At 37.9% G+C, this 21,909-nt stretch overlaps 1 protein-coding gene across 2 annotated transcripts; it reads left to right on the forward strand.

Annotated features, from left to right (window-relative positions):
- The first annotated feature begins 378 nt into the window (after nt 1-378).
- cpda (carboxypeptidase D, a) lies at nt 379-20,761 on the forward strand. 2 transcript variants are annotated; one of them, XM_066663917.1, is made up of 21 exons: nt 379-1,234; nt 1,623-1,870; nt 7,949-8,091; nt 8,244-8,413; nt 8,817-9,235; nt 9,828-10,019; nt 10,120-10,287; nt 10,736-10,845; nt 10,959-11,067; nt 11,483-11,625; nt 11,773-11,942; nt 12,585-12,884; nt 14,305-14,500; nt 14,597-14,732; nt 16,003-16,149; nt 16,236-16,334; nt 16,618-16,682; nt 17,451-17,582; nt 17,672-17,857; nt 17,955-18,057; nt 18,543-20,761. In XM_066663917.1, the coding sequence occupies exons 1-21, from the start codon at nt 594-596 to the stop codon at nt 18,761-18,763; spliced, it is 4,098 nt and encodes a 1,365-aa protein (XP_066520014.1). In that variant the 5' UTR covers nt 379-593; the 3' UTR covers nt 18,764-20,761. The 2 variants fall into 2 exon arrangements, with proteins under 2 accessions (XP_066520014.1, XP_066520004.1); XM_066663907.1 differs by having other exon boundaries at nt 380-1,234; nt 18,537-20,761.
- Nucleotides 20,762-21,909: the final 1,148 nt, after the last annotated feature.

Here is a 21,909-nt window from a genome sequence, read left to right on the forward strand (position 1 = left end):
TTATTTAAAAAATGTGTCTAGTGAAATTTTGCTTTATATTATTTTTATAAAATAGTTTTATATTTTATTATACTAAAATGTATATATAAAAAAATATCAAACATAAGCAGTCATGGTCATGGCTGAGATAATACCAAAGACAGTCTCAAACTGATGAATTCAGGCAGCCAGGGTTTCTGACCTCATAAACATAAGGGCACAATCCTATCAAACCGCGGGGTGGGGCTTAAGCTGCAGGTGGGGGGTGGGTGAATGGAGATAGGGAGATACAGTCAGAGAGCCGCACAAAATGGGCGAAAAGTTACATATTAGCCACTTTTAATAGTTTTAAGCAAATGTAAAGGTCTCGTTCACACGCTTTTATTTATTTTGATGGGATGTGTCACGAGCAGGACTCCGCAGAAAACAGACTTTTATTTGTGAAGTGTGTCGCGTGAAAGGCCCCTCCAACACAGGCCCTACCCCCTCAGTCGAGACTGAGACGGAAGTAGAGAGAGAGAGAGAGAAATAGAGTGGTTCTGTGGACACAGCTCGGATATGTTTTACCAGGGTTTGCTAAGACTAAATGAGTAAAGAGAGCCGTGTTGGGCGACATGTGGCGAAAGACCGGAGAAAGAGAGCGTTCAGCGCCGAGGCCGACCCTCTGTGTTGGGTTGTTTGCGATTGTTTTGGTTGTGAGTGTAAGCTCGGCTCCTGTGGACGATGACACAGTCCATGATGTAGTAGTGGAGACCTATGGCCGATATTACCACTTTAAGGAGCTGAGCGAGCGTCTAACGTCCCTCGCCCGGAAATACCCGCACATCGCGGCTTTGTCTAGTATCGGGAGGTCGGTGCAGGGAAGGGAGCTGTGGGTGATGAGGATCACCGCCGATCCCACAACCGAGGTTCCTGGGAAACCTAAGTTTAAATACGTGGGCAACATGCACGGAGACGAGACCATATCCCGCCAGGTTCTGGTTTATCTTATAGACCTACTTTTGCGGAGTTACGGAGAGGATCAGCGTATCTCCGAGCTCGTCAACACCACGGATATCTATATTATGCCCAGCATGAATCCGGACGGCTTCGAGAAGTCCGAGGAGGGGGACTGCTCCGGCCGAACCGGTGGCAGGAACAACGCCAAAGACATAGACCTCAACCGGAGCTTCCCGGATCAGTTCGACCAGATCACCGTCAAAACGGACGACGCTCCGGAGAGAACCGCCGTTATGAACTGGATCACTAACAACAGGTGAGTGGAGCTCCGCGCTCTGGCCCCGGCCTGGTGGCCTCCGGGGAAAGGTGGGGTTAAAGAGTAGTAGGAAGGTGAGCGATATGTACGTTGTTCTGTAAAGCAGCTGAAAGTGCTTTACAGGACATTTCAGTTTTTTTAGTGTTTATTGAGCTTGACTACCTGAAATGTACATCTGATTTCCACATTTCAAAAGCATAATAAAGGACAGAGAACCCTTCCTTTTATTTATTCAGACGTCGTCCAATAAAAAGAGCATTCATGCATATCATAAACATAAATACCAAAACTCAAAGTTACGCCTTGGTTTTGTACTCTAGAAATACTTAAGATCTTTTTAAAACACGTTTCATGTTAAGTGTTTTGGATTTTTTCTTTTTCTTTCCAGCTTTGTCCTCTCAGGGAATCTGCATGGTGGCACAGTGGTGGCAAGTTATCCCTTTGATGACTCTTTCTCTCATGCTCAGACTGGTGTCTACAGTCAGTCGCCAGATGATGCTCTCTTCAAGTACTTGGCGCAGGTTTATGCAAAGAACAACCCTGTCATGAGTACAGGGGAACCGAAATGTGAAGGAGAGCCCGATGAAAAGTTTAAAGATGGCATCACCAATGGTGCAGAGTGGTATGACGTGTCAGGTAATGACCAGCACACACCTTGCCCATCACTGTTTGTCAAAATACACACAAAACTATATAAAGCTTCCCATGGTGACTAACAGCTTAGCTTGGTCAGTCACCCTCACACTGTAAGCTTTAATGGAGGACTAAACAAGACTGCATTTTTTAAATATTTAATTTTCAGAGTTTCAAAAATTCAGAACATAGACATTCAATGGTCCTATTAGAACAGGGTTTCTCACACCTTTTTTTTATTATGGCACCCTTTAAAATATGCAAAACGTTTCGCAAATCCAATTTAAAAAAATGTAAAATAAAAAACAAAAAGATTACCTTGCATGTGAGTGAGTTGAAGGGTGCATCAGACACTACTGCTTTGATTTTGTAACGCTCATAAATTGCTTCACCCCAATCAACATGAAACAGTGAAAGTAAACCATCAGCAAATTAATTTGTACAACTGTGGAGCTGAAATTATTCAGGTCCAGCTGCAATTTTTCTTTCTGGCCACACAGATGTTCTGATGTCATAGCTGCATTTTCATTATAGTGTTGTAACTATCATTTTATTTTTATGTCAGTAACATTTTAAATATTTTTGACGGCAGTCTGACAGAGCTGCGTTTTCCCCCTAAGGTGCCACGGCAGCCTGGTTGAGGAAGGCTATTTTAGATAATGAATAATTAGCTAAATTTGAGTTGTAAACATCAAGAATAGAGAAACCTCTATGAAATAAAGGTGTGTTTAATCACTCTTCAGATATAAATTGTCTTTGTAAATAAAAATTGATATATCCCTGTTCTTCTGTGCGTTTTGATGAAATAGTTTCTTCAGTTATTATTGTTGCCAAATTCTTTTGCTGCCATCATTTTAAACCTAAGTGTTGACAGAGAACAGGACATACTTGTTTTTAAGTACATTCACCAGTCCATTTTTTTGAGGGGGGAATAAATAAATAAAAATAAATATAGTTTTCTACATATTTTCTTACACACACACACAAACACACACACACACACATATATATATATATATATGTGTGTGTGTGTGTATATGTGTGTGTGTGTGTGTGTGTGTAAGAAAATATGTATGTTTGCCCTAGTTCTTATAAGTTGGCAAATAAACATCAAAATAATCCATGTTTTTGGTTGAAATTTTTGTCGTCTTTTCCCACTAAGACAAGTCAAATTTTTGGCATATATAATTAGGAAATAGAACCATGCTACCGCACCTGTGGCAGGGAAAAATGAGTGCAGACAGCAATGTAAAACCCAGTATTTGAATCTTCTGTCCTAATCAGCAGAGCTTGACCATCACTGTCAGATAACAGGAACATGATCTTCATTGTGGAGAGAGGTGTGCAGGTCAGGCTTTGCACTTGTAACATGAGCCAGTGGAGGAGAGAGTTAATAACTCAGTTTTCTAACTTAGTTTGGTGCCAGAATCTTGTTTGGGAAACTGTTTGAATGTGGAAATAATTCAAGGAGGATGTGGAAATGGTTCCTGGTGTGTCGACTCTGTGAAGCTGCTGTGCAGTTTATACCAGGGTGTTTAGGATTAGTGCAGATTATGTTCAGAGCCTATGCGATAATAATGAGAAGACTCATTTTCACATTTGGGCTTAAGCTTTGCTTTGTGAAGTTTTTTTTTTTTTTTTTTTTTTAAATCATGGGGTTACCTCATTGCTAAACTACTTGGGTATTCTGGCCCTTTTAGAAAACTCTCTTTTCATTAAAAAGCATGTTGCGACATAGGCACAATACAGTAATTACACTGTTGGTCCTGTTCTCAAATGTAAAAATTAACATTTTGGGCCAAAACTGCCGGTGATTGCACAATTTCTTATTCATATTTAGGATTAAGGAAAGGGCACTACTTTTCACACAAGCTTGTTTCCTGTTACACATCAGGTCTAACGTGTTTATTATGATTTTTTTGAGACACAATCATTGCTTGCTCATCTAGGCAGGAAATGTTACAAAATGTGTTGTTTGGAAGCATATGCATTGGTCTGCAGAGGGATCTAACACGTCCTCGGATCAGCAGTTGGTGTTAATGATTTCGGCTGCTAAAGTCCCTGTGCCAGCAATTAAATTTGCTCTGAGTTTTAACAAGACTAGTTCTGAATTGTTAAACAGGTTGATAAAGTCATCATTCTTGCGCAAAGTTTCTGTGTAATGATTCTGTGCAAACACAAGCATTATGTGTTTGTCTGTCACAAAGTATATTGACTGAATTTTTGAGTCATGCTTAGTCAACTAAAGATCCTTAGCCCTTATAAGGATTTACCATTTATAAGGTCATTTCAGTTTACTCTGATCTGTCTTATTGATGGTTAGGTCGTGTGCTTCTCTAGGCCTCGTTGAATTAGTTACCTGGGATTTGGATCTTATTGTAACAACAACAAAAAAAAACCTGGTGTGTGTTCAGTAGCAGGTAAAGTTGTTTTGCTCAGTTTAGCTGACTCATAGCCTACAGAGATCACCTGATCTTGTTCAGTAGTTAATATTCAATAAAAATTTCTAATCATTTCAGTGTACTGGAGCAACATACGTTAGTTTTGTGGATCTGGGCCTAGAAGGAATGCAGGGAAAAGCTATAGACGTCGTGTTATTATTATATACATTTTATATACTAAACTCTGTCTGTCTTTGTTTTTGTGAGTGCAGACCTGTATCACAATCAAGACAGTACTTGGAATGTTTAAAGTTTTCAAGAAATATATTAAGTAAGGGATTTATAAAAATGAAAATGTTTAAAATGAATAGAATAGAAAATACACACAAAAAAGCAGATATTACAGGTGCAGGTGATGTGACCCTACGGAGATGCACAGTGATAGATCTAATGAAAATAAATTCCTATTTACAGTGTGTACATTGTTCATTGTATGAAACTGCATTTGAAACACATTGACCTTGTAGGAAATGTTGTAGCACAGTAAAACTCCGAAGCTTATCACGTGTATCGTATATGGTTACCTTACCCTGAACGTGCAGAGCTCTGTCCCAACCAGGATGTGTTATGTAGCTGACTAGGATCTAGTCTAGTCCTTGTTTATTTTTCTGCCCTTTTGTTACAGATTAATCCTCAGGTATTGTGGGGCTATGTTTTGTTTTGGTGGTGCCATCCAAGCGTTAAACCATTCAACACAGTGCCATTAACTTCCTTTTGAAGTATGTTAAATAGGTTTTCCAGGGACTTGGTTAGGTTTATAGGGTCAGTTGAGCATCGTATGGAAACAGCAGGATGTAGCTGCAGGCATGACTGCTTTAGCAAACTGTGAACTCATTGTTTGCTTGGCCTACTCCACTAGGGTCAAATGAAAAACTATGCTGAATGAAAAGATGTGTAGACATATCTCTGGATATGAGCCCGGTTCACTTGTAATACAGTTATTAGATAGTTATCAGGGCCATATCTGAGCAATTATTTCTTCTTCAAATTTATGAACAAGTCCATTTAGTGTCAGCTCATGGGTGTTTTTTTTTTTTTTTCTATTTTTTTTTTTTTTCTATTTTTTTTTTCTCTCTTTTTTTTTTAGTTAATGAAGGATATTAATACAAATATCATTCCATTCTGAATTACTTTTATTTAATTTTTATTTAAATTTTTTTTATTATATTCATTCACCTGTTTTTAGGTTACGGATTCATTCATTCACACTGCTATTTATTAACTTGATTTATTTTTTATTTTAGAAAAGTCCTCTAAGTTCATTGGGTACTTCTGAGCAGGTTCCCTGTTGTTATAGTGAATGTTGATAAATTATGGATTGTGCTTGTACATGTTCAGCTGCCCGTCTGTTGACCTATTTGTTTCAACTACCAAGATTGTTAGAAGACCATAAATAAAGCTACTCCGCATACTTGCCCAGCCACCTCCCAGTCATTACCTTACATTAGAACCTAATTTTAAATCACATTTGACTTAATTCTCCACCAGAAACAAAATTGTTGTTAATTTTGTCTATTAAATTTCAATCTAGGGAACTCCTAGACTGTTACTTCAGATTATGTTGAACTATAATTATTGTTTGAATATTTGGTCTGATTTCTTCCACACTCACATCTTGTTTGCTTATGCAGAGTGCTGTTATTATCGTGCTCTCTGAGAGTGAGTGTGGCATATTGACGCATGAGCCAAAGGATTAAAAAAGAGGAGTGATTGCTGTTTTATCTGCTCCACTTGTATGTGATTTTTGGCTCACACTCTGCTGGTTGGCTGCTCATCTCCTTTGACCTTGTGCGAACTGTGTGCTCGGCAGTGTACCACAGGGCACCTAATAAATTGAGAGGCACAGAGCTTGGCATTGTTGCAAATTTGTGTTTCAAGTGATTAAATGGTTTATTGTAAATTTGTCTTTTAGGATGCTCAATCTTTCTTATCTATTGGTAATAGTAGAATAACATAATTTTGTATATATTGACTTCTGTAGCAGTTAAAGGCAGGATGGGATGCACAAATATTCAAATGCTGATATCAAATGTTTTAATAGGCATATGTGTCATTTGTAAAATATAACATGTGATTACATCCTAATAAACTAGCAATACTGAGAAATATGGCATTGTTTCTGTTGTATTGCAAATATATGAAAATTAATACATAAAGGTAATTCTCTGCAGAAGCATTGTGTTACCAGAATAATTCACATTAATTACTACATAACTACAATAAACTTGTCATAAAGTTTTATTTAAAATATTAATTTTAAACTAGGGTTGCATGGATTTGGCAAACGTGGCCCGATGCAGAATCTGGTATTTCTTTTTTACACGTCTCCTGATGCTGATACATGTACAATAATGTATATTTAATAATAACCTAGAATATGAATTTAAAAATTGTAAAATGTATTAATGAATAAAATGGCCCAGTTGCCACAATAAAATATATTCTGCATCAACCTAAATATTCATCTTGTCTGGAGAAAAGTAAGTACATATACAGGAGGTCCTCGGGTTATGTCAGTCCCGAGTTACGAAGTTTCGCGGTTACGACACATCTCCCATTTACTGTATAAAACCTTGTTTCAACTTAAGTGGTTTTGCGCCGTAAACGTCGTAACGGGAACTTCGTGTTTGTTGTGCGTGGCGGAAGAATACACGGTTACGCGTCTCGGGACCGAGGAGTATAGGTGTTAGGATACAGCAAGTGCCTACACTTTGTTATTTACGTACACTATTCACGTATGTTCTGACTTACACCGAAAATCGGTTTACGACGCGACGTAGGAACGGATCAACGTCGTAAGTCGAGGACCCCCTGTATTTAAGTTTGAAATGCTTGACAAATATAAACAGCTGTCAAAGTCTGCTAGTTTCTTATGCGTTTAACTGCCCACACTGCTATGATTCTTGTCTTGTGCATCCAGCTATTCAGTATGAGCCAGCTAAGTGGTTTTATACATATAACTTGTGTTTTATGACATGTTTCTTTCAGAAAAGTACAAACAAAAAATACCCATGTTGAAAACTGACAATATAGATTCATAATACCTATATAGATTCATAGTCATTGAATCTTTATCATTAAATTTGTTTTATGAGTTGATTAGTTAATTCCTGGCTTGAAATGTATCTGAATTCAGCTGGTGGGCGTTTGGTGATTGTAACTTGTACGGGCGAGTCAAAGCGAAGAGTAACATGATCGCTCTTTTTGGAAGTGTTTTGGTGTCTTGTCTTTATTGTGTGTAGTTCCTGCGAATATATCCATGGCAACTCTCCTGAGGCATCTGAGAGGTCTAGTCAGAGTGAGGCAGAATGCCACTGCAAACATGATTTGTTCTCACTGACAGTGATAAGATCAGTGTCCACCCTTGCTAATATGTGCCAGTCATTGTTTCTGTGGCACATTTCCCTTTATAAAGGGATATGAAGCTGGATTAAGTCTTTAAGGACTTAATGTCCAAGTGGGTTTTTTTATTTTTGCATATTCTTTGCAAAAAAAAATGTACAGTCTGCTCATTGTCACTCTGTTTGAAATATATTTTTACCATGTTTTCTCTTTGCTGTTGTTTAATGACATACAGACTGTGTATGGTCAATTCAGCTTATACTTGTGAAAAATACAGTTTTTGTTCTTTGCTACACAGGTGGGATGCAGGACTACAATTACCTGAATGGGAACTGCTTAGAAATCACCATGGAGCTGAGCTGCTGCAAGTATCCCCCTGCTACACAATTACAAAAAGAGTGGGAAAACAACCGCGAGTCTCTGTTGGCTTACATGGAGAAGGTGCAAATCTATTGACTAGTTGCACATTTAAGTATCTGAACATACAGGCATCATTGCTGTCATACACCATACCATATAGTCAGCGGCCCAGGATTGTTACTGTCACTTATGTTTTATTATTATTATTATTTTTTTGTTTGTTTAATTCTCAGGTTCATATTGGTGTGCGAGGTTTTGTTAAAGAAGCTGAAAATGGGACACCCCTCTCTGGTGCAAAGATCCTGGTGGCAGGCATTAACCACAATGTGAGCACTGGACGCTTTGGTGATTATTACCGACTGCTGCTGCCTGGCACCTATAACATCACAGCTGTAGCACCTGGGTACGTTTCTCTCGGCATGTCCATTTCCACTGGGAATCTGTGGTTATTGTTGATATTGTGCCGGACTAATGTAATTCTGCAATTCATTTAGTAACCACATTTTCTGTGTTGATATATACATAATAAAGCCCATTTACATTCAATATATCAATATATGTGTGTATTTTTCTTTGTTCTTTTTAAATGGTTAAAAATTAAAATGTATACATCAATGTTTTCTGATCATATAGAAAACATAACCTTATTTACAAGCTATACTACAGCCAGTCAGTTATTATTCATATAAATTATGCATTTTTTTAAGGGGTAAAAAGTGTTCCGAAAAGTTGTGGGGTATCGTCTGATGAGACCAGCTCTCTCACTGAAATAATGACTCATTGTTTGCTTTCTTTGTGTGCTTTAGGTATACACCCATTATGGTGGCCAATGTGCAAGTGTCTCAGGGCAAAGCTATGGAACAGAACTTCACGCTAGCTTTGGTAAATGATGAGAGCATCAGCCGTACAGCCACTTCATCACTGACAGCCTCCACCACCACTTCTGCAAGCCCAATGAGCACCAAAAATAACGTTACCAGTGACTCCACAGATCCAGCAGAGGAGGATTCGGGCAGCAAAACGGGGCCACCCCCGCCACCAGAACCACAGCCCCTGCAGCCTCAGGAGTTCCGTCACCATCACAACAGTGATATGGAGCTGTTCCTGCAGAAGTTCAACACAAACTACCCTTCTATCACACGCCTCTACTCCATCGGCAAGTCTGTGAAAAACCTTGAGCTGTGGGTCATGGAAATCTCAGACAATCCTGGCAAACATGAGCAAGGTAGAACTACCCATGTTTTTCCACCTGAGAATCACAATAGATAATTAACATGTGCTTTAAAATTTCAAAATATTAGTGACTGTTTAACTGCATGCATTTTTGTGATGTTCACCTACACTAACACTGATATTTATATCAACCTGAATTGTAATCTACTCAAAAAAAGTTTTATACAAAATGGAGTTTGTCCAACTATTCAAAATAATATTTTCCAACATAAAAGTCAGAAGAACAAGCTCTGTGTTTGTATGTTTTTTTTTGTTTGTTTTTTTGTATTATCACTTGATTATCTCTCAGTCACAAGTTGATTTTGAAATACACATATATTTTGTGTATTTTGAAAGTTAGATTCTTATTGTAATAGTTAAATCAATTGAATTTAGCTGGATTTTGAGGTTTTATAAATTGAATACATGCCTCCACAAAGTCAAAATTGCATTAAATTACTGTGTAAGGGACACTAAGTACTCCATAATTCCTACTTATTCCTGTATACCTAGGCTTTATCTCAGTGTCACTGTAGCATTGTTGTTTGTCACCCTTCATAGTAAAACTACACTGGATATTGAAATGAGTCAATGATCCCCTTTAGGTGAGCCAGAGTTTAAATACATTGGTAACATGCATGGCAATGAAGTAGTGGGACGGGAGCTGCTACTTAACCTGATTGAATATCTCTGCCGTAACTATGGCACCGACCCGGAGGTCACCGAACTTGTCAGCACCACTCGCATCCATATCATGCCCTCCATGAATCCAGATGGATATGAGGTTGCCCAAGAGGGTAAGGGTGAACTACACCTTGCACATGCCTTTAAGTCTGTACTCTTGGGCAAAAAATCATGATTAATATTTATTATTGTTTTTTTATTGTTTTTTTATAGGAGATATAAGCGGCTACCAGGGGCGTAATAACAGCAACAACTTTGACCTGAACCGCAATTTTCCTGATCAGTTCAAAATCATAACTGATCCCATACAGCAAGAGACTATAGCTGTGATGGGCTGGTTGAAACGCTACCCATTTGTGCTGTCCGCTAATCTGCATGGAGGTAGGTCCAGACTGTAGATTTAGCCTTAATACAGTGTGTGTTAAAAGTGTCTTAAAGTGGAGCTTCTGAATTGCAAAGCGCTCTATGTGTTGGCCCTGTCATATGGACATCTTTGGTGATGCATCAGCCATCTGAAGCCAGTAGTCCTATAGAGCAAAATTAGCCTTGCCTTCTCATTCATTCATCGTAAGCACAAGGATATACACATCCATTGAGTTGTCCGTTGGTGTTTGTAAGCAATGGTTCAATTACTAAATTGAAACACGGACTCAACAATTAGTTTATAAAAAGCCTAAAGTTTTGCATCACATAAAACCAAACCAGTTTACTAGTTTCCACAGACATTAATGAAAAACTCTCAAATAGTGTTAGAGTGAGGTGAGACCTACTTTTACTTTGTTTTAAATCTTGATACATTCTCTCGAGTTTGATTTTTGTGTATTTTTAGGCTCTTTAGTGGTAAATTACCCTTTTGACGATGACCCAGAGGGCATAAGTAGATATAGCAAGTCTCCGGATGATGCTGTGTTTAAAATGATTGCCACTGCTTACTCCAAGGTGAGTGAAACCCCCTCCTTTCATGTCACTGGTTCTCTATTTCTCAGAACCTTTACTTATTACTCCTTTTGTTCATTATTCATTTTTCATTAAAATCTTTTTGTGTGTTACAGGAAAACTCGCAGATGTATGACGGCTACCCATGCAAAGACATTCTACAATATCAATATGAGCATTTTCAGGATGGAATTACCAATGGAGCTCAGTGGTACAATGTGGCTGGTAAGTGACTTTGCCACTAATTTGTCTGCCAGGAAATGTATGATTTAAGTATGAAAACCATGCACTACAAACAGAAATGTGTTATAGGTAAAGAGTTAATATCATGATCAAGCAAGAACTTTTTTTATGCCCTTATCTTAAGTATTAGAATGTCCACATGTTGTCAGTATGAAAATTGGTTTAAGGAAAACTGGTTAGTTTATATCTTTCTAGATGCATATTATTTTTAGTAATATATTCTCCATTGAGCCACAGGACTTTACATACATGTCCGACATGTATATCCTTTCAGTGTAGAAGCGCATGTTTTAACACCCACGTTAATGTTAATTATGTCTGTTTTAGGAGAAAAGAGAAATATGTTAAACATACTAAGGAACAAAAATTTTACTTTTTGATTCAACCATGTGTCTAGGTGGTATGCAGGACTGGAACTATATGAACACAAACTGCTTCGAAGTGACTATTGAGTTGGGCTGTGTGAAGTATCCTCCAGCTGCAGATTTGCCGATGTACTGGGAGCAGAACCGTAAATCACTGCTACAGTTTATCCACCAGGTCAGCCTCTATCTGCCCTACACCCCTCAATCTCTACCACAGACATATTTTTTTCCTCATTGTGTTGCTCATTCTCGCACTAACACACAATCATTCTACATAAAGGTGCTCTGTCCTTATTCTTGCCAGTATATTCTATATCCACAGGTCCACAGAGGAGTGAAGGGGATGGTGAATGACAGTACAGCTGGCACAGGAATCCCAAATGCCACTATCACTGTAGAGGGTATAGACCACCCTATAAGCACTAACACAGATGGGGACTACTGGCGCCTGCTTGTTCCTGGAACATATCGCCTTACTGCCTCTGCACAAGGGTACACTATTTTGAGCTTTTTTTTCCCTCACTTAGTTGGTCCTATATCATTTCATCCACTGTTAAATCTCACCCCATAATAAAATGTGGTGAAGCCATAGACTGGTACTTTTCTGACCACTGCTAATGTGGTGTCATTGGACAGGTAAACGGGTTTGGAGGAAGAACATAAATGCTTTTTAGCTGACAAAACAGAATTGGCTGTTATCTCAGATCTCGTTTTGCTGTATGATGTGGAGAAGAATGGGACAATTAATCATTAAAGAGTATGATAAATATTGGTGTGATATCATTGGGATCAATTTCTCCCCATGAAGGTGTCAAAGTCTAGACGGTTTAGCCTTGCAGGAGGTTTCTTTCTTAGTTTGCCACCTTAACTACAATGATGATGTGTTTGATAAGTACTAGAACCCTTTGGATCCGTTTGGGCTTGTCTCAGCTGCATGCCTGAAAGATCATATCATTTTGTGGAGAACAGCTATAAAACCTAAAACAGTCATAGGAACAATCTTGAAGACTGGATTTTGTCCATACATACATTGTCCATTTATATAGCAAATGTGAAAGAAGCCACATAAGTAATCTTGGATTGCCATTGTTGGCTAATGTGTCTTCTTTTTTTTTCCTCTGCCATTTTCTCCAGATACTCTTCTGTTGACTTATATGCAACAGTGCCTAAGGATGGTGTGGAAGTGGTTAACTTTAAACTGACCCGGATACAGGGTAATGAAAATGGGCAGAACACTAAAGGTCCCAATGCATGGGTAGATCCCAGTGAGGAGGAATTTCACCGTTTTATCAAGCAGCTGTCAGTAAGTGATGGCTTGGATCAGCTGATTCAGGACACTGCCACCACCAGTTTCCGCTACCATCGGCATGAAGAGCTGTCGGAGTTCCTGCGTAGCCTCACTTTAAACTTTCCAAACATCACCATACTCCAAAGGTACTGCTCTGCCATCCACTCAGTCCATATCAACTGTGTTAAACACCTATCATTCACTTTAACCTGCTGTTAATTTGTAGTTATGTTTTGTCTTCATTTCTTTCATCTGTCAGATTTTGACAAATATATATTTATGACCGTTTTTTTTGTCCAAAGTTCTTTAATTTTGTAAGTTGCAAAATTTCAATTTCAGAAAGTTACCTTAGTTCTAAATTATGATAGCTTCATAGTGTCATTGTCAAACCTTTTTTTATATCTCAGTTTTCTTTTTATCATTAGTCATGAACTGTCTCAATGGTTAATGGTTAACGAGTTAAGACTCCCTCAATCACTTGGGAGAACTAGGACAAGCGCATGGTTCCTCTGAGACATGCAAAAGCAAGTCATTACACCTTTTCATATTGCTGCTAACGCAGTCCTTCTGAACAACCAGCTGCCCAGAACTTTCACATCCACCAACAGATATCTGAACTGGACAGCAGTGGGATTGTGTGATAAAGCTAAATGGAAGCAGCTCCATTCTCTTGGAAGAGAGACATTGTTAACAATTTTGAAAATCAAAATCAAACCAACTCACACTTAACAGACAGAGGGCCAAAAAGAAAGCACATTACTGCTGTAAGCATTATGTAATGGAGCAAGCCTCACCCAAGCTAAGAGCCACAATTACAGTGTACTTACCTACAGTTAAGTTCACAATGTCTGTGACCAATAACACGAAGGTAGTCATCTCAGGAGCAAGATTAACTGTGCTTTTGTAGCTCAGCATACAGCAAATATCACAGTTTTGTAGATTAGGTTAAGAAGAGCTATTTTGCAACAGTGTTGCCAGTTAGTTTGCTTTTCACAAAGTGGTTAAACAGCGAATTATTTGGTCTGCTGAAAGTATGTATTGTTTTTGTACATTGATGGTTTGCTGGTCCTGGCTGAACTGAAATATCACTACAGAACATCTGCCTGCTCTGCAAATTCTTGCTACAACCATAGCTCAATAATCAGCTAAGTAACAAGCCTTTCCTGACATGAAGGGAATAAATTATATTAAGGAAAACACAGGTATGGGAAATTTTGGCTATTGCCGATAGTCAGTACTTTTCATGGCATGTATAAATTGGATTAGCATTACAGAGGATGGTAAAGTTTTTTTCCAAATACCGTAAAATAAAAACACAATCTCCCAGCATTAACTAATTAAATTACCCTGCACAAAAAGTACCTCACCCAACATCAATCATAGTCTAATGCTAATTATTTTTATGCAAATATCTGTTGAAACCATTATGAGTTCAATATTAGTGCATTTCCCCAATGCCATGCAGAGAAATGAAGAGCATTGGACTAAAGGTATAATGGAGTTATGGTAGAGGAAAATTTCCTGAAGTATAGACCCTTCTTAGGGAACCTGTTTTGTTCTGTTTAGACTTGGAGAGAGTGTGGAGTTCAGAACCATTTTGGCACTGGAGATCTCTAACAACCCGCAGGAGCCAGATCCATCCAAACCCAAAATTCGCTTCATGGCTGGTATCCATGGCAATGCCCCGGTGGGCACAGAACTGCTTCTGGAATTTGCTACCTATCTGTGCATCAACTACAATACGAATGCTGCGATTAACAGGGTATGGTTTTCTTAGGGTATGGCTTTTTATTGCTCAGCAGTTGTCCAGCAAAACAGTTTATAATGTTTATTTTATTATATTTCTTCTATCCCTTAGCTGATCAATGAGACCAGAATTGTCATTGTGCCCTCCATTAACCCAGATGGCCGTGAGCTGGCTAAAGAAAATGAATGCAGTTCCACTGTTGGCATGACTAATACAAATGGCAAAGATCTGGACACTGATTTTTTTGGTGAGCATTTCTGAACAGTTTTGAAATTCTTATTCCGGGACGTATTACCAGATTTTTAACCTCCCTGCTGCCTACACTGTTCATACTAACAGACTCCTCTACAAGCATAAATAGAAAAACTGATATTAGCTATTACTGGTATTACATTGTAACATCTAATTTGCATGATATTTTAATCTAACTTACATTAAATTTTTAATGAACTGTTCGGGAACTGAAACACCTGTTAACCACCCGCTTTGGAGAACCTTGTCTTGTATGTTCCACTGCATCAGAGAATATGGAGATGCCTGCACTTTCTCTGGGCTGTTCTGGAAATAGTGTTAGTTTGCAGGATATTGCAGGACATTGCAGGATATTGCAGGACAAAACATATATTATATATATATATATATATATATAATATATGTTTTGTTTTTTTATCATAATACCAGAGAAGAAAACAATGCCCCAAACACTGATGAGAGCAGCAGTATAAAATAATAAAATGTTTGCAATAATTGCCAAATTTTTATTCACTTTTTTTGCTTTTGCCAGTAAAACTATGAGCCAGAAGCTTTGCTAAATCTGATGCCTGTTTCAGGGCTGTTTCTACAGATGTATTGTGCCTCTGACTCTAGAAGGGGAGGATGAGGAAGCTGTGATGTCTTTACTAAAAGCACTAGCACCTTGTTAAGACATGGGATTAATACATTTAAACTTAAAATTTAACAACAAAACTCATCATTTGTCAACAGAGGAAACTGAGCGGGGATCAACATTTCTTTGACTTTTAGAAGCCTTTTCTGAAAGGTGCTATAATGAAATTATTTATAGCACATTCTACAGCAATCTGAAGAACCATTCCATGATGCAAAGAACCCATCCCGTGGGGTGGGTGGAGAAAGTTTTAAGAACACAAAGCGCAAATAAACAGAAAATTTTTATTTGGCTGATGGATTAGGCAGGTCCACCATTACTGGCACCCTCTCCATGTGTGTCCCTGCCTTGCTCCCAATGATTCTTGGTGGGTTCTGGACCCACCCCGACACTGACCTGGATAAGCAGTTACAGACAATCAATGAATGAATGAATGAGTCCAAATGACTGTAAATAATTTCTGAGAGTCATTATTTAAATGCAAAATAAATTTCATTAAAATGATAGAAAATTCATCATTGTCTTGAATATTTCTGCCTACTTGTCATATATTGATTGTTTATTTTAAGGGTGTCTTCTGCCTGACGTTTGTTAGTTATTGCTCTTATAAAATGGATTTTATGTTTTGTAGGTAATGCTTCAGAGCGCACTGCAAATCCTCAACCTGAGACACGTGCTATAATGGATTTGATACAAGAGAAGGGCTACACACTCTCAGTAGCACTGGATGGAGGCTCTGTTTTAGTTACATACCCATATGACAAACCAGTACAGCCAGGTGTGTTTCACCTTTGCTAAGGTCTAAGAACAGAAGTACTCATTGATTCATTCGCTAATATGTTTTTTCCTTCTTTTAATTTTCAGTTGAAAATGATAGTACCCTGAGGTATTTGGCTACTGTGTATGCCAGCAATCATCCCAAATTGCGCTTCGGAAACACTGGATGTCCAAACAGCAGCCAGAGTATGTTTCTTGTTTTAGAAATGCTTGTAACTAAAATTTTTCACTTTATATATTATGTAATGTTAGCTGTATTGGTAATTGTTTTTTTTTTTCTTTTTTCATTCAGTTGCAAGCATCAGCATTTTATTAGCTGTGTTTTATTAGTTCTCTAATGATTGTATGTTTATTATTTCCAGTTTGATAATTCAGCAAAAAATAAAAAATTATTCAGCCAAACAAAAATTTCAGAAGCTGACATCTAAAATATACCACACACACTGATATTTGATCTCTTTTATTTCAGTGGGGAACATCCCTGAAGGAGTATTGCGGGCAGCAGAAAGGCATAGTCACATGGGCAGTATGAAGGTAATTCTAACAGCAGATATCTCTAGTCCTAATCTTAATCCAATATACCTGATTTAGATAATAACTGTAATTTATTTAAAAGTGTATCTTTAGCATTGGAACAGGGGAGTAGCTGTTCATGAGGCCTTACAAAAATGGTTCTGACTTCTGACTGGTGCAATAATAAGTTTAGAGGGTAGTGGTACTATTTGTTTTGATTTGAGCTTGAGCCCTGTCATTCCTAAATTGGGATGTAAGATGGCTAATCTGCCAGTTTATCTTTTAAAATATTATAATGAAGGTAATATAACAATGAATATATAACAATGAACTGTTGTGACTGATCCACTCGCACCAGCACAACACCACCAACACGTCAGTGTCACTGCAGCTCTGAGGAGTTATACCTGCTCTGTCCTGTGGGGGTCCTGACCATTTGAAGAACACAGTGAAAGAGGGAAAATAAAGTATATTGAGCAACAAATTGACAATAGTCTGTAATAATATAATTACCAAGTGCTCCTGTGTGGTCAGTGAAACTCAGAATGGACAGTAATTGTAGAAATAAGTAGATGATCATTAATGTTATGGTTGATCTGTGTATAATCTTTTAAAAAATAGTTTACAAAGAGTTTTATAATTTATAAAATTACAGTGCAATACAGAGGAGGACATTTGAAAGGTAATTTAAATGGAAAAAATGGGGCCAGATATAAATGATGGATTTTTGTTGTTTTTGCCATCATTCGTTTCTACATGGCGTCTGACGACTACTTGGCTATGTTGCAGGACTTTAGTGTGGACTTTGGACACTGTCCTGAGATTACAGTATACACTAGCTGTTGCCTGTTCCCACCAGCTGACCAGCTGTCCATGCTCTGGGCTGAGAACAAGAAGTCTCTGCTCAGTATGTTGGTGGAGGTCAGTTAAATCTCTTTTCTCATCTTCAGAAATATCTTTATCAATCACTTCTTTCATGAAATGTCTGTTTAAAACTCTTCCCTTTTCAGGTACATAAAGGTGTACGTGGAATTGTGAAGGACAAGAGTGGGAAGCCTATAGTGGGAGCAATGATAGTGTTGAACGGTGGAGTGAGAGTGTTCACCAATGAGGGAGGATACTTCCATGCCCTGCTGTCTCCAGGCACATATAATATTGAAGCAGTAGCAGAGGGGTATCAACAGCAGCGACAGGATGTGAGAAAAGCCACAAGAACACAAAAGAAAACATTTATTTATTTATTTACTTACTTACTTACTTACTTACTTACTTACTTACTTCCCTCCCTTCCAGGTGACCGTAACTTCTCTTGATGCAGCAAGAACCATCATTATCGAGTTTGATATGGACAATCGTGTTTTTGGTTTACCAAGGGAGCTGGTGGTGGCAGCTGCAGGTAAAAAGCAAGCTATGGGCTTGAAACATTTTCACCAGAAATTTACATAGGTTACATAAACTCAGTGCAGGTTTTAAGACTCACAGTTTTTGCCGGACCACGTACCGGGTCGGCCTAGAAGAGGCATTTACACTTACTGACAGACTGACTGACATCTAATGTTGAAACAGCGCGTGAGTAGGAACTGTTAATTCAGCCATGTTTCACAGAGAGAACATAAGGTGGTGCCACTACACCGTCTATTGTTAGTTCAGCCATTTTTCACATTCCAGTTTGAGAACTAAACTGGAGCCTTGAACAGAAATGTGTTGATATTGGTGTTTATATATTGTATTGTGTTAATAATGTTTACTTTTTGTATTACACACATTATTATCAGTTCATTCAATCAAATAATTACTTGTCCTACACATACCACTATACTAGCACAGACAGCATATCACCCAGAACTACTAACTGTCCTATGCTTTTTCTTCAAGCTGCAGCTATGACAGCCTTGGCCATCACTGCTTGCATCATCTGGTGTGTGTGCTCAGCTAAATCTAATGGACAGAAGGACGGCTTCCACCGACTGCGGCAGCACAGAGATGATTATGATGACGAGATCCATCTCACCTCCATGGGCTCAAAGAAATCTCTATTGAGCCACGAATTCCAGGATGAGAGTGAAAGTGATGAGGAAACTCTGTATGCCAACAAACTCTGATAGTACAGCGCCTCCTTATTATCGTTATCTAATCTGCCCACATCCTACAGTGCTGCCCAAGAGGAAACTCTGAAAACAGACAGGGGGCCCAAAGGTGGTGTCCTTTCGTCTGTGGCCCAGAATTAACTGGCCACTCGCTCCCAGGGGCCAGCAGAGGGCACTCAACTTAAAATACCCATCCAAATTGACTGTAACCTGAAATCTTTCACAGAATGCACTTTACTGGCCTGCTGAAATTTGGTCACCTGTGTAACACCTTAATGTATGCAACTAACCACTGTACAATCCGCTCTCAGCCAACTTGCTATTTATTTGAGTTTAGATTTCCTGCTTGTTAGTTGGACATTTTCTCAGCAGCTCTTCCAGTAGGTCTCCAGTCAGTATAGCAGTAGCTGAATTGCCCAAGTTAACAGAAACACAACAGGATTGCTGAACACAGTGCCTTGTTTGATTTGTTTGAACCATTGTTGCCTGTTGACTAAAGTGTGAAGATGGGTGCAAGTCAATTTATCTTTGTTGCTATTCTCTTGCATTTTTATAATAACCAGGAAACCGTTTTTAATTTCAATAGTTCATGGAGTTGCTGGGAACAGACCAGGGGTCGTGTACATAAAGCATTTCAGAGCAAGAGTGCTGCTTATGCATCTATTTTATTTCTTTGTCTAGTTGGGTTTTTGGATTATTTTGGGTGTTTTTTTGTTTTTTTTACACTTTTTTCAGTCTAAATCAGAACCTACAGTAATCTAGATCCTGAACAGTTCTTGATCTTACACACTTTGAGGTTGTCTGTTAATTGATATCAAAATCAGTTTATCAAGCAATCACAGATTTGCATGGCTTTGATTTGTGTTAAAACGAATGGAAATTTTTAATACCCAAGAATGTAATGGTGTGGGTTTTTTTTTTTTTTTTTTAAATATAATTATTTATTTAATTTTTTTTTTGCGGTATTGTAATTGCACTCATGCTGTATTTGTTTGTGCATATCTAATATATTAAAACTGAGAAATTACATGTTGAATCTGCATACACAGATACAGATTGTGTTTGCCAACAATACAGATTGTTTTGAAATGTGTAACGGTATGTTTCTCAGAGGACCCTCAAGAGAAAATTCTTCAAGTAAGTACGGTTATAATGTGTTTTCACATTGAATCAGTGAGATTGCAGAAACTACTACAAAAGCAATAACATCTATGATTTGTTCATTGTGAACAAATTTCAGAACAGGTTTCATTTAGAATTTTTTTCCCCATATCTGCCTTTTTATCAATGAGATGTAAAATTAATATTTGAAATCAACAAATTTACATGGTATTTTAAATCAAGAAAATATGCAGATCCTCTGTTTGGCATGGTCATTTTTAAAAGGTTTTCCTTCTTGATGGAACGTTTACATAATATTTATCCACCAGACAGAGGCTTTAAATATTATTTAGTGCCTACATCATCTCAAGTGATACAGTGCTATACAATCCGCATACTTTAGGTTTGTAGGTTAGATCCCTGTGGAGCACAGAGTAATGCATACACAGTGTATGTAAAAATTAAGTAATAAGGGTGATGAAAGCTTCAGCTCTTGAAATTCATATACTATGTTGTTGACTTTAAGATGTGTATTTATACAGGTGATGAGCAGTTATAGGCTTCAAATGCAGACTGTTAAACATTTTTGCCATTTTATTGTTTCCATCGTCTCGTTCAACTCTTTACATGGGATTCATATGACCATTGATTTAATAATTTTCATAACTGTAATAACATCAGCTCTGTGATTTGTTAATCTCTTTTATGTTCGAGAAGAGCTGAGCCTTTTGTGTTCATTAAGGAATTCAGGCAGGTGCCCAGTCTTGCAGTTTTGTGAATTTTCTAGATATTCTTGTCTCTCAGTATTTTTGCCACCCTTGTTTTCTATGTGCATACGAATTAAAGGAGGATGTAGCAGTTTGACAGAGAGAAACATACAAAACTTCGTTGAGGAAGAGCGTGGCATTTATGTTAGTCAACTGTTCATTCATTAGTCTTTAAAGCCTCTGCCTGGATGTACAACCTCAAGCTTTTCAGTGTATAGGCATGAATCCAAGGTGGTAGCCTTTTTTTGTCACCACATTGATAATAGGGAGTCCAAAATTTATGCACCAAAAACTAAAGCATTGTTAAATACATCCCGTAGGATAGAAAAGGTTTTGTTAAATGATTTCTGCATTCACTGTTTTCATTGCCACATAATTTGATTAGATGGCTTGATACTGATTATAATGCTTGGGTGAATGAAAATGAGTGGGTGTTTCTCAACAAACATGTATAGCTTTTGTATGTACTGGTTGTGCTGATGTATATTTTTTTTGGTCCTTTTTATAAAAAAAAAAAAAAAAAAAAGGATTGATTGTAGATAATTGATGCCAACTGTATGTAAATTACAAAAGTTCAATTTTGGCCAGCAGTTGAATACAAATCTTTATATCTGGTGTTTAAATTTACTTGGCTGGCTGAATAAATAACTGAAATTAAATAAATGTGTGAAAGATAATCTGATTATAAATTATTGAACAGGTCCATTTTATGTTGCTACAAAAACAATATGAGACTGTTTTAAGATTAATATAATTCAGCGTGCTTGAACTATGTAGCTTTGTTGCAAATGGCCCATATGTTGTTCAACTTTTTTTCTCACTTAAAATTTTTATTAGTATGTAAATAAACATTGCTTAGTTTTCCAAACAGCCAGTTCTAACCAATGAAAGACCATTGGCCTGCTTTACCTAGATACAACAGAGGAAGCTATTTCTATTCGATGATCTCAGTCTCAATTGGTTGTTTAAAGGAACACTAGTAAGGTTTGGTGTTTTGCTCCATAGGCTCCCCTAGAGCTGTGTAATTTACTTTTTACAGCACTGTGCTGAAATCAGCAGGGAGAGATGTGTGATTTCCTACCTTCCTCCAAATGTCACTGAGCGTGGAGTAGCAATGACGTGCCATATTATTTTTCCGAGTTTAGGCACATCATCTTTCATGGTTGTAGAAATGTAATATAAAATTAATTAATTAATTAATTGTCTGTAACCACTTATCCAGTTCAGGGTCGCTGTGTGTCCGGGGCCCACCCAGAATCTCTTTTCGCAAGGCGGGAGCACACCCTGCAGGGG

Source organism: Hoplias malabaricus, chromosome 1 (genome assembly GCF_029633855.1).
Source record: "Hoplias malabaricus isolate fHopMal1 chromosome 1, fHopMal1.hap1, whole genome shotgun sequence".
NCBI classification, from domain to species: domain Eukaryota; kingdom Metazoa; phylum Chordata; class Actinopteri; order Characiformes; family Erythrinidae; genus Hoplias; species Hoplias malabaricus.

Bases quoted from the DNA above. Each gene is read 5' to 3' on its own strand.
- cpda (XM_066663907.1), top strand. From the start codon at position 594: ATGTGGCGAAAGACCGGAGAAAGAGAGCGTTCAGCGCCGAGGCCGACC. The intron at 8,092-8,243 runs GTGCAAATCTAT...TTTAATTCTCAG, and splicing joins TGTTGGCTTACATGGAGAAG to GTTCATATTGGTGTGCGAGG. The intron at 18,058-18,536 runs GTAAAAAGCAAG...TTTTTCTTCAAG, and splicing joins GCTGGTGGTGGCAGCTGCAG to CTGCAGCTATGACAGCCTTG.